Source organism: Calypte anna, chromosome 10 (genome assembly GCF_003957555.1).
Source record: "Calypte anna isolate BGI_N300 chromosome 10, bCalAnn1_v1.p, whole genome shotgun sequence".
NCBI classification, from domain to species: Eukaryota; Metazoa; Chordata; class Aves; order Apodiformes; family Trochilidae; genus Calypte; species Calypte anna.
In genome coordinates, this window is record NC_044256.1 from 2,805,249 (window position 1) to 2,817,195 (window position 11,947).

At 58.0% G+C, this 11,947-nt stretch overlaps 1 protein-coding gene across 2 annotated transcripts; it reads left to right on the forward strand.

Annotated features, from left to right (window-relative positions):
* Positions 1-4,895: 4,895 nt before the first annotated feature.
* ISLR (immunoglobulin superfamily containing leucine rich repeat) lies at positions 4,896-8,990 on the forward strand. 2 transcript variants are annotated; one of them, XM_030457224.1, is made up of 2 exons: positions 4,896-5,022; positions 6,476-8,990. In XM_030457224.1, exon 2 carries the CDS (start codon positions 6,484-6,486, stop codon positions 7,732-7,734), a length of 1,251 nt encoding a protein of 416 aa, XP_030313084.1. In that variant the 5' UTR covers positions 4,896-5,022; positions 6,476-6,483; the 3' UTR covers positions 7,735-8,990. The 2 variants fall into 2 exon arrangements, with proteins under 2 accessions (XP_030313084.1, XP_030313083.1); XM_030457223.1 differs by lacking the exon at positions 4,896-5,022 and adding an exon at positions 5,169-5,222.
* The last annotated feature ends 2,957 nt before the right edge of the window (positions 8,991-11,947 follow it).

Here is an 11,947-nt window from a genome sequence, read left to right on the forward strand (position 1 = left end):
TCCCCCCCGGAACCCCTTCTGCCCACCCCCAGTCCCCACCTCTCCCGACTGCCCCCTTCCCGCCTCCTCCCGGGGCACCGCCGCTGCTTTTCCTCCCAGAAAAAACACGGAGCATCCTCAGCCACACCAGCTCCTTCCTCCTCCTTCTCTTCCTCCTCCCTCAGGCGGCAGGTCCCCGGGGAAGGGACTTCACGTCCGGGGACGCTGGACGCGAACGGGACATTTCTCCCAAGATTTCGTTGCCGTTTGGATACCGGCGGTCCTCGCTCCCGACTCGGCGGCAGCAGCATCGCAACGATTCCCGGTCCCGCGCCCGCCTCTGCCCTCTGCTCTGCCCGTATTTTTACTCACCTTGAAGGAAAAGAACGAAAAAACGAGAAAAAAACGGGTTAAAAAAAAAAAAAAAAAAGCCCGATATCCTAACCTCACCATTTTTTTTGTTTTAATTTTTTTTTTTTCTTCTGGAAACGGATCGGTCCCCGGCGGGTCCCTGCCGCTTCTCGGTCCGGCCCCGCCGCGCCCTCGGTCCCGGGTGGGTTTCCTCCGTTTTCCGGTTCGGCCCCGCCGAGCTCCGGTGAGAACCCCGCTTCTCTCTGGTGAGTGCCCATCACTTCCCGGTGGGTCCCTGCCGCTCTCCGGTAGGTGCCAATCTCTCCCCGATGCATCTCGGTTTCCTTCGGTGGGTGCCAGGGCTGCCCGGTCCCTGCCTCTCCCCGGCCGTGCTCCCCGTTCCCCGGTGGGTGCTGGGGCTCTCCGATGCGATCCCCTCCCCGTTGCCCGGTCGGTATCGGGGATGCTCGGGGCGCTCCTCGAGAAACCGAGGGCGTCTCGATCTCCCCCTCTACCCTCCGGTCCTGCTCCCCCGTATCCCCCCGGTCCGGCGGGGCCCCTCGATGTGTGTTGGGTAGAGTAGCCTTGTAGCCAAGTGTCTGTGCCGTAGACGTGCCCGTGGTGCTGGCGAGGCCGGGGGGAGAGACCCCGTGAAGAGAGGGGTCTGTACCGCCACCCCCCTCCGGTACCCGACTCCGGTATCCCCGGGGCCGGCGAGAGCTGCGGGAACCTTTCTGCGAGCTTCTGTCTGTGAAAGAGTCAATAAAAGGGATTGAAAGTGAAGCCGGGTCCGTGCCTGATGGGGTTGAGGGGAAGGTTGTGCCCGGTGCCCGCCCCCCCCCCCTCCTTCCCCCGGGCTCTGCCCGCTACGGCCCCCGGTACAGCCCGATAGGGCCGGGGGGACCCCAAGGAGGTGGAAGCCAGCGCGGAGACACGTCGCTGTAGCTAGAGGCAAAGCATGAACACAGACTAGAAACATAAATATAAATATAAATATATCCGTATAAATATTATATTTTAATATAAATGATAAAAACAAACATTAAAATTCATAAATATATAATCTATAAGCAGAAAAAATGTATAAAATAAAAAACCAATATATATATATAGATACATAAAATATATTCACGAATTTCTATTAAAATATCCATCGGTTTTACCCACATGGCACACACACATATAGAATATATATTCCTGCATGTAAGTATGTGAATATTATATATAACCCATTCACACACTATATACAGCTACACACACCAGATTTACCCCTCTGCGCTGTACACACTGCTTTATAAATGCACCAGTTATTGTCACCTGCCCCCCCTTACACACACATCCACGGCCTTTCCACACACTCTACACACACTCAAAGCTGCGTTACAACCCAACACACCCCATATACCCTGTACTTTGTATGCACCCTATGTGGAAAAACACTGAACTGTGTATTCCCCCCCGGAAACGTGCACTCCCCCACCCCTGCAGCAGGTAGAACACTTCAAATATCGCAGTGCAATTTGCTGAAGTGCTGCAGCTGTGAGCACACACACCATGTGTGATCCTGTATGCAGGGGTACACGCTCCACGCCCGCGTGGACACCCACACGGCACACCCCCCCACGGCTGCGTGTACACACACCAACACGGACCCGGCTCCGTGCCACTCGCACGGCAGTGCCGGGGACAGCAGTGTCACCCTGGACCCCAAAGCGCTGCCAGCCCCAAGATGGAGGGTGCTAAGCAGGTGCCCGGGGATTTACACCACTCCTTCCCCAGCCCGCCCAGCAGCTTCCTCTCCTCTCCTCTCCTCTCCTCTCCTCTCCTCTCCTCTCCTCTCCTCTCCTCTCCTCTCCTCTCCTCTCCTCTCCTCTCCTCTCCTCTCCTCTCCTCTCCTCTCCTCTCCTCTCCTCTCCTCTCCTCTCCTCTCCTCTCCTCTCCTCTCCTCTCCTCTCCTCTCCTCTCCTCTCCTCTCCTCTCCTCTCCTCTCCTCTCCTCTCCTCTCCTCTCCTCTCCTCTCCTCTCCTCTCCTCTCCTCTCCTCTCCTCTCCTCTCCTCTCCTCTCCTCTCCTCTCCCCGATGATTTAAGCCCACAGTTACAGCCTGAAGATTTAGGGCTGCTTTTTGATTGCTTTTTCTTATCTGCAGCTACGGAGCCACACGTCCTCCCGGTGTCCCTGCCTGCCGAGGCGTTCTCCCACCCCCGCGTGGGGACGGTCACCCACCCCCTCCCGCACCCACGGGGACCCCACCGACGCCCCTCGCTCTCCTTTAAGGCACCCTCCGCTGAGCCTCCCCCGCACCCTTTTCTCCGCACTCCAGGGGAGGGGTTTCTATTTTAAACCCGACCTCTGCATCTCCCTCCTGCGGCAAGGAGCGCGGGGGAGGCAGCCAAACCAGGTCGGCAAGCAACAAGGCAGCGGGGTGCCCACTCAAATCCCGCGAGTGGGAGGCCACTCCTCGTCGGCCCAGGTGTCTGCTCCACCTTTTAAACTCCCGTGCCAAGCCGAGGCTCCCCCTTGTAGGCAAATTCCCTTCTGCGGGAACGCTTATAATTGGGTTTCACTCTCAGAAACCGAGGAAGGAATAGAAAAAGAACAATCAGTTCTGCCTCCTTTTAATTAGGGAGTAATAGATTTCCTCGCCTAACTTATCTACAGGGAATCTCGCCGTGATGAGCTCCCTCCTAACGCTGGATTACTCGGAGATTTGCTCCTTTTCAGGAGGGCATTAATTAGCATTCAGTGCCCAAAGGCACAAAAAAGGGGCATGGATGGAGTTCTGCATCTCCCCAACCATTCTCCACATCCAGTGGGTTTCTTCTGGAGTTTCTGTTCCCTGGAAAGGGTTAAAGCATCCCGGCAGGGGGGCTCGGCCCCTCCTCGGACATTAACCCTTCTGCAGAGCCTGCCACGAGGCCTGAGCTGAGTGGGACATGCCCACACGTGATGGTGACAAGCTTGTGCCCACACAGCCCGGTCTGTCACACATTTATGGTGTCATCTAAACTGTGGGAAGCTGTCTGGCACCCCTTGCCCAGGACAGTTTAAGAATAAAGAAGCTTTTGTGCCCCCCCGCAACCTCCCCCATTATCCCCCAACCTCCGCATCATCCCCCAACCTTGCTATGCCCAAATAATCTCTGTCACAGGTCAAAAAGTCAAGGGAAAAGAGCATCACCATGTCCTGCATGCTACAGTCATGCAGGACAGTCAGTCTTGTCCTGCTGAAGGTCCTGGGGTCACAGGTGGAGTCTGGGGTGCCTGCAGTGTGGTCAGAGCAGCATCTTTCACCTGCTTCCTAGGGGCAAGAGGGCAGAATTAGTCCTGGTCCCCTACAGGCCCCCCTGCTCTGCCTCCTCCACCAGTTCAGAGCCCCTGAGCCCTCAGATGAGCTCTGAAGCGGTTTGCAGGGTGGGAGGGGGCTGATGGGCCACCCCCCTCCTGCCCTGCTGAGGTGTGATGGGCACCAGCCACAGCAACCCACGGGGGGAGAGGGGGGAGGTCACAAAGCAACCCCTGTGCTGTCCCTGTGAGCAGCCCCCATAAACATCTTGCCAAGCAGGTCCTGACCTCCCTGGGGAAAACCCCCAGTGCAGCAGCCACTCTGTCAGCACCCCCCCCCCACACACACACACACCCCTCCTCCATGAACTGCTCTAGATTCAAAATCCCCCCCTTCCCATTCGCCCAGCACTATTTTTACTCCCAGTCCTCCTCACAGCCGGGGCCTCAGTGACAGCTGCATCAAGGCAAGTGTGAAGAGGAAGGACAGGGAGCTGTGGCTGGGACACACAAGGGCCAAGCTCTCCTGGGGGGCTCCAGTTCCCCCCCTGCCTCACCTCCACCATGGTCAGGGTCCTACCTTGCTCCAGGGTGGAGGTTCTTGCCACTCTGGGTGCTCCCACGGGCCATTCACCCCCATCACCCCAAACCCAGACCCACAGAAGGTGGGTTTCCAACCACAAGTGTTCCAGTTTGTGTTCCAGTTTGACCAGTGGATGAATACAGCAAGGCCCACTCGGCATCCCAGTCCCGAGTGCTCATCTCTGCCTGGGTAATCACCAGGAGGATGATGATGAACTCCCCAGGAGCGACTTTCACAAGCTTTTACTAGCACTTTGTTGCAGAGAGATAGGTTCCAGGTGACCTCCCTGCACCCTGAGAGTCCTCCATCCTCCTGCCACCCTGATGCAGCCCCCGTCCACCCACTCACCCACCCACCCTCCTTCTCCCTCTGCCCCAGCCCCACACGTCTCTACAGTGGAGTCTTCTGCCACCCTCGAGCCCCCCAAACCTTTCCCCCCCCGCCGAAGAGGCAACTCACCGGCCCGCAGCCTCCAGAAGCCACTCCGCGTCCACCCTGTCCCCCAGATGTCCCCTGCAAGGGATGGGACAGGATGGACCTCGAAATGTGGGTCGGGCGACCCCCGGGAGGCAGAGGTTTGGATGCTCCCCCCGGGTCCGACGTGGGAAAAGGGGAATGGGGGGGGGATGTAGGCGGAGGAAGGGCCCCCGCAGCCCTTTTCCTACAGCGGGAGTGGGTCGGTGCCATGGAAAACAAAAGAGCCCGGGGGACCAGGAGGGGAGGAGAAGCCCGAGGAAAGCTGAGGGAAGCGTCAGTCCTGTTTTTTTCCCCCCACCACCCTCCAGAGGAACGAGGGCGCCTGAGCTCCATCTCCCTGAAGCTGCCGGTGAAGGGGCAGGAGGGAGCGGGGAGGGGATCGGGGGTCGGGGGGAAGGGGCCGGGGAGGGAAGGAGGGAAGGAGGGAAGGAGAGAGGGAGGGCTGTGGGTTATTCACGGCTCTGGTATGCGGAGCCGGCCCTGCTCACACCGCCCCCGGGCCGCAGCGGCCCCCCCGGCCCGGGGCAGCGAGAGAGGCGGCGGGGAGAGGTAACGAACGGGACCCCCGGGATGGGGACCAGGGGGGTGCTGGAGGAGGGGGTCACACGAGAGGGAGCCGGGGTGCAGAGGTGCTCGGGCACGGGAATATCCCCTACCTCCCCCCTTCCAGTGGGATCTTCCAGTCCCCTATCCCACAGCATATTGGGGGTTGATTGGGATCTGCCTCTGCACCGCTGAGATAGGGAGTGAGAGAGCACCCCAAAACCCACCAGCGTGGGTTAAAGACAGCAGCCAACAGGACCCCCAAAAACACACTCCTGGGCTCTCATCCCTCCATCACCTCCACAGCCCCTGGGGACCCTCCCCCATCGCTTGAACCCTAGCCCTGGGGTGGGCTATCCCTGCATGACAGGACCTTTGGTGCCCCCTTTTAGCCCCCTCCCCCCCGGCTTTTGTACCATCAACCTCCCCCTGCTGTTGTGCAGGGCTTTTTCCACCTCTCCTTTGCCAATAAAACATCTCCCCCTGCTCTAAATGACAGGGTTGAGGACTGGCAGGAGCAGCAAAACTTGCCTACGAGGCAGAGACAAAGGGGTCTGGCTGCCAGCTCCGGGCTGAGCTGCAGTTAACCTCTTCCCTGGTGGGACACAAGCTTCCAGGAGCCAGGAATCTAGCGGGCACAGGCCCCTCTGCAAGGCAAGAAGGAGGAGAGTAAGGAGTTAGCTCCAAAATATTTCCCTCTAAAGACTTCCAGCAGCCAAGGACCCCACACTCCCTTGCTGAAAGAAAAACAAAAAAAATGGCACTAAAGAAGCCGGGTTTTTTCCATGACATAGAAAAATGTGGAGCTTTGGGGGGGTTGGTTTGAGGTCTGAGAGCCTGCTGAAAATCCCAACGACTCCAAGGGTTAGGAGAAGAGCAGCTGAAGCTGGTTGTGAAAGAGCTGTGGTTGGAGAACCAGAGAGAAGTCTGAAACCCCAACTCCCCCAGAACCCGGGGAAACAGCATCCTGGGGGGGGTGGCATTTCGGCAGAGATCAAATCCAGACTTGTTTTTAGAGGGGGAGGGAAAGGGTCCAAAGAGAAGTTCTGCACTCCTGTAGGTAGTCGAAGGCTCTGCTCTTCCCCTCTGAGCAGGGAATATTTCAAGCAGCCTTTTCCTTATCCCAGCTGACGTGCTGGGGATAATCACACGGATGCTTTGCTCCTCTGCTGCTTCCTCTTGGTACTTGGCAAGAAACAGCAGATCCCCATCTCATCCAGAGCAGTTCCCTTCATTCCCCTCCCTGTCTCTGTTCCCAGGAGGAAGGATGAGGCCCCTGCTGTGCTTCCTGGGGCTGGCTGCTCTCCTGGGTCCCTGCCTGGCCTGTCCCAGTGCCTGCTCCTGCTCCACCAAGAAGAACGGGCGGCTGTTGGCCGAGTGTGCCTACAAGGATCTCCAGGAGGTGCCCGAGGGATTGTCCTCCAACGTGACCATCCTCACCTTGTCAGCCAACAGGATTAGCTGGCTGGGGAAAGGCTCCTTCAGCGAGGTGCCTGAGGTGCAGTCCCTGTGGCTGGGCTACAACCAGATCGGTGTGGTGGAGCCGGGGGCTTTCACCTCCTTGGTTCACCTGAAGAACCTGGACCTGAGCCACAACAAGATCGCAGACTTCCCCTGGCAGGACCTTCGGAACCTCAGCGGTCTGCAGATCCTGAAGATGAACAACAACCGCCTGGCCGGGCTGCCCAGGGATGCTTTCCACTCCCTGAAGGAGCTGCGCTCCCTCTGGCTCAACGACAACGAGCTGACCACCCTGGCCGAGGGCACCTTTGACAACCTGCCCTCCCTCTCCCAGCTGCAGATCTTCAACAACCCCTTCAACTGCACCTGCAAGGTCTTCTGGCTGAAGAAGTGGACCGAGAACACCTCCGTCTCCATCACCAAGGGGGGGTCCACCCTCTGCGTGGCTCCCGGCAGGCTGAAGGGCAGGGCTGTGACGGACATCCCAGACCAGCACTGCGTCGCCCCCTCGGTGCAGCTGACCTACCTCTCCAACCTGGACAACAGCGTGGTGCAGGATGGCCTCACGCTGACCCTGCACTGCAGCGTGGCCGGCAGCCCCCCCCCGGAGATCCGCTGGAAGATCCAGACCCCCGGCCACCGCGTTGAGATCAATGGGCCCAATGTGGCGCGGGGTGGGAATGTCAAGCAGAGCCAGGAGCGCTTCTGGGTCTTCAAGAACGGTACCATGGCCATCCCCAACTTCAGGAAGGAGGACGAAGGCACCTACACCTGCCTGGCTGTCAACGATGTCGGCACCCGGGATGTCTCAGTCAACGTGGCCCTGGCTGGCTCAGAGAACCCAGCTGAAGATCTGCTCCGGGATGACCCCCAGGCCAGCCCCTTCGGGGGGCAGAGCTGCTACAAGGGGCATGATCTGGATCCCTCCGGTGCTGGGGAAAAGCTGGTGATCGTTTACCACATGCCGAGGGAGTCGAAGAGCGAGGCTGGAGGGGCGATGCCCCAAGCCCACCTGGGGACCCTCCTGCTGGCTTTGGGCGTTGTGCTCTGCTGTTAAACGGGGAGAAGGAAACCACGCCTTGGGGGGTCCTCCTCTTTCTGTAGCATTTATCTTCACGTAGTGCCAAGCCTTTGCTGAGCTTCTGGGAACTGTGAGTGGTCAGGAGATACAGGCCCAGGTCTGGTAGTTTGAGTCCTCCTTAGATGAGGGTCAGGGCTGCGCTCCATTAGTCGAGAGCTTCAGAGAAGCTCGGGTCCCGTAGAGCAGATCCACACTGTGCTGCTGCTTTCCAGGCATCCAAAGCTGCCACCTCCTGACTTACCTCCCTTCTGAGACCAAAGAACAGCCGCAGAGTTGAAGTCCACCCTCCCCAGGGTGACCTTCACTCATCACCGAGCCCTCCACCACCCAGCTGTGACCAAGGAGGGGGATCTCTTGCCAAGAGGGGTTCTGTCGGTCCAGTGGTACCAAAGATGACATCCCAAGTGTCACCAGCATCCAAGCCCTTGGCCAGCCAGATGTATCCTATTATCAGCCTCATGTGAGGAGCAGGAAGGAGTATTTAGAGAGTGGGGGAATATTAGTATATTAGTGTGGGCACGAGGCCCTGGGGATCCAGGGTGTGTGGCTCTGGGGAACTGAGGTGCTTTAAGCAGGCTCTAGGTATGGCAGGACACATGGGATGGGGCCATGGGCATAGATCAGGGCATTCTGTGGAGCAGAAGCAGCTCTTCCACAGGCACAAAGGGGGCTCCCGCTGGTTGGGTGCTGGGAGTCCCCAGCATGGCACAGGATCGGGCCCTGCCACCTCTCCCAGACCCCATGCAGCTGATTTTTCCTCCCTCCTTATTTCACCCCTGAAAGTCCCCCATCCAAAGTGCTCTGCTGGGCTGGCCCCACCGAGCCACACTGCTCCAGCTCCCAGAGGGAGGGATGAAGCCCAAAGACCCCAAAATAATTTCCCAGCTCTCCTCTCTGCTGGGAAAGGGAGCAGGGGCTGCGTGAGGGATGGGGAGGAAGAAAGATTGGGAAAATCCAGGTGATTGAGAGAGAAGCTGAGCTGACCTGTAAGCCAGAAACACCCCTGAAGTGCTTTAGCAGTCAGTCGCATCCGGGACACAGCCCCCAACCCACTGCCCCGGGGGCTGGCAGGGGGGTGAGCATCTCCATCACCCCTCCTCCCCCCCAGGCATGGGCAGTGGGGTCCTTGTGCCTTCTGCCACAGCTCCCCTCGCCTCCTCCCCTAAAGCTGTAGGGACAGCAAGGTCCCAAATGCAATAAACACCTCGGCTGGTTGTTTTTTTTGTAGACAAGCTGATGTCTGCTGTCTTTGTGCCCTCCTCCCACCTCTGCAGCTACCAGACCCAGCAGCATCTGGGGTAGCACAGTTCATCACCAACCCACCCCCTTTTCTCTCCCCCCCCAGCTCCCAGAAAGCCATCCCAGCACTGGAGCATTCCCCCCACGGTGACCCTGGAGGGAGGATGCATTTGTAGGGCCACCCCAAAATCCCCTGCAGCAGGCAGGGAAAGGCAGAGCCAACAAAAAAAAAACCCAAACTGCTGTCCCAGAGCTTCAGGACCCCACACGAGGTCTCCAGACCCCTCTGTGGTGTCCAGCCAGCTTGCAGGGTCCTGTCCCAGGAAAGGAGCCACTGAGGAGCAGCCAGATGGTGACACAACCCGGGTACGGCGCCGAGGGCTCCGTGGGGGTCCTGAGGCAGAACCAGCCAGCACGAAGAGCCTTGGTGCTAATGACCAGGCACATATTTTTCCCATTACAAGCAATAAGGATAAAAAAAAAATAATCACAGCTCCAAACAGAGTTTTGGTTTCACTTCAGAGGATACAACTTCAACCATCAGTTTTAACCCCCCAATGGGTCCTCCCTTCCCTTGCCTGCCCGGGGTACAGGAGCTCATTCCTACAACCCTGGCTGGGAGCCTGGGATGAGGATAAAAAAAGAAGATTTTGGCTCCCAGAAGCCTTAAGCCAGGTCTGAAGGTCCCTGCTGGCCTGGCCGAGCTGCTGCTCTCCTGGCTTTGCTGATGCTCAGCTGGTTGGTTGCCAGGGAGATGAACTGCTCTGCCTTTGCCAAGTTTACTCACAGCTTTTGTGGCATTATTAGAGATACCAAACAGCTCTCGGTCACAACAAACAGGGCACCCTGCCAGGTGGCTCCTGGACCGGGTGCTGCAGTTGACGCTGCACTCAGCATCACCCCCACACCCATCACTGCGAGTCTGGGATGCCACAACCCCCCCTCTCCAGGTCCTCTTTGTCCCTCAAAGCCTCAGCATGACCCAGACCTGAATTTCCCTTCCCCACCTGGGCATTTTCTTTTATTTTTTTAGTTTTTAATTTTTGTTTTAAGGTCTGTTTTCAGCTGGATGGGTGCTCTCAGCCACATCCCCATCAGCTCAGGGCATGGGTTGGGGAGAGCTGCAGATGCACAGGGGCAGAGCCAACCCACAGCCAGGCTGATGCTGGGTGGGGTTAGAGAGAAGCTGGGGAGCCACAGTTCACACTCAGGGCACCTTGTTTATCTCAAAAAGAAAAAGAAACCAAACAAATCCCTGAAGCCACCTCCTGTCCTCCTCCCAGGGCTGTCATCTCCCCCTCCATCCCACCCCATCCCATCCCAGCCACCTCCAGGCAGCTTTGGGCAGGGCTGCACAAACAGCTGCTGAAATCCAGCTCCACCCATGGCCCAGAGCTGCAGATGATTTCAGGGATTAGCAAAGCTGCCTTCGAACTCCCAGCACCCAGGAGACTGGGGTGGGGTGGGATGATGTGCAAACCCACAGCCCAAAAAACCCAGAGCTGGGACAGTGGCAGGAATTGCACATTGGGCTCCTGCTGTCTGGAAAAGGAGCCAGAGGTCCCTCTCAGGTGCCATCACCCCGCAAGCAACTCAGCCAGAGGGTCAGAGTCCTCAAAAACCTGCAAGGATCAGGTCTGCTCATCTCCCAGGAGATCCATGGGGAGAGAAGTTGAACCCCCTGCAGGCAAGGGGGACTGAAAAGTCCCGAAGACTTTGAGATTGTGTCAAGAAGAGTAAGAAGCCACCCATCCTGCTTGCCCCAGGCCCTGCCTACAATGGTGTGTCCTGGAGTCCTGGCAGCCACCAGAAGCAGGATTTAGTTTCAAAGAGACATCAAGAGTGATCCAGCAACAGGTTGGACACCTACCTTTGGTGCCTTAGCCACCAAACATCCTGCTTCAGTCCCTCTCCTGGGGACAAGCTGGGGTTTAGGGGTCAAACCGATCAGCTTTGCTTGAAAATGTCCCTCAGGTGAGGAGGGGAGATCACAGGTTTGGAGCCCATTGCCCTCAAGTCGAGCAGCAAAGCCTCCACTCCACATGGTCAGAGCTGGGTCAGTCCAAACCATCACCTGGAGCCATGTCCCTCACGTCCCTGTTGCTGATTATTTGGTACCAACCAAGAGACTGAGCACAGCCCAAGGTAAGAATGAGGTATGTGATTTATTTTTCTTCCTCGACTCAGCACATCCCAGCAAGGTCTGAAATTGCTCTCTATGGATTCAGGCTCAGCTCACTCGGAGAGTCACCAGCCCTCAGGAAGCCCTGGCTCCAACCCAGGGAATGGCAGCAAGAGGGACACAAGACTTAAGGGAAACAGAAAACAAATGGCTCTGCAACCTCGTGGCCCAGATGGGGCTTTCAGCCTTTGCAAAACTGGGGAGAAAAAATAAAAGTCCTGGGATCAGGTACAGGGCCAAGGGAGAGCCAGGATCTACCCTGAAAGGGGGAGGCTGGGGATGGGGTTGGCAGGGGGGACCTTCTCTCCAGGGAGACCTCATGTTGGGGATCCCTCCACACACACAAACACCCCCCCTGCTCACTCTGTCCCTCCTGCCCTGGTGCTGGGGGCTTGTGCCTGCCCTGTGCTGGAAAGGCAGCTGCTGAGAACTGGTGAGCTCATCACAGGAGTGACTCCTAAGGGGATGTTTCTGAGATGCCTGAAAGGTTTGGCTTGGCTCAGCAACCCCTCTCTGCCCAGCTCAGGCTCGGAGGGGACCCATTTGCCTCGGCTGTGTCTTCACCTCTGGACCTCAGCAGTGGCTCAGCGTGGACCTAGAGCTAAAACCCAACCTCTGTCACCACCTGAGGGGGACTGGAGGCTGGTGAGGGGCAAGAAGTGCCCAAAACTCCTGCCAGAGCAGGAGGAGAGTCGACGGGACACAGAAACAGGATGGGGGAGGAACATGCTCGGGAGGCAGAGAGAAGTGGGGGGGCTCTTCTGGAGG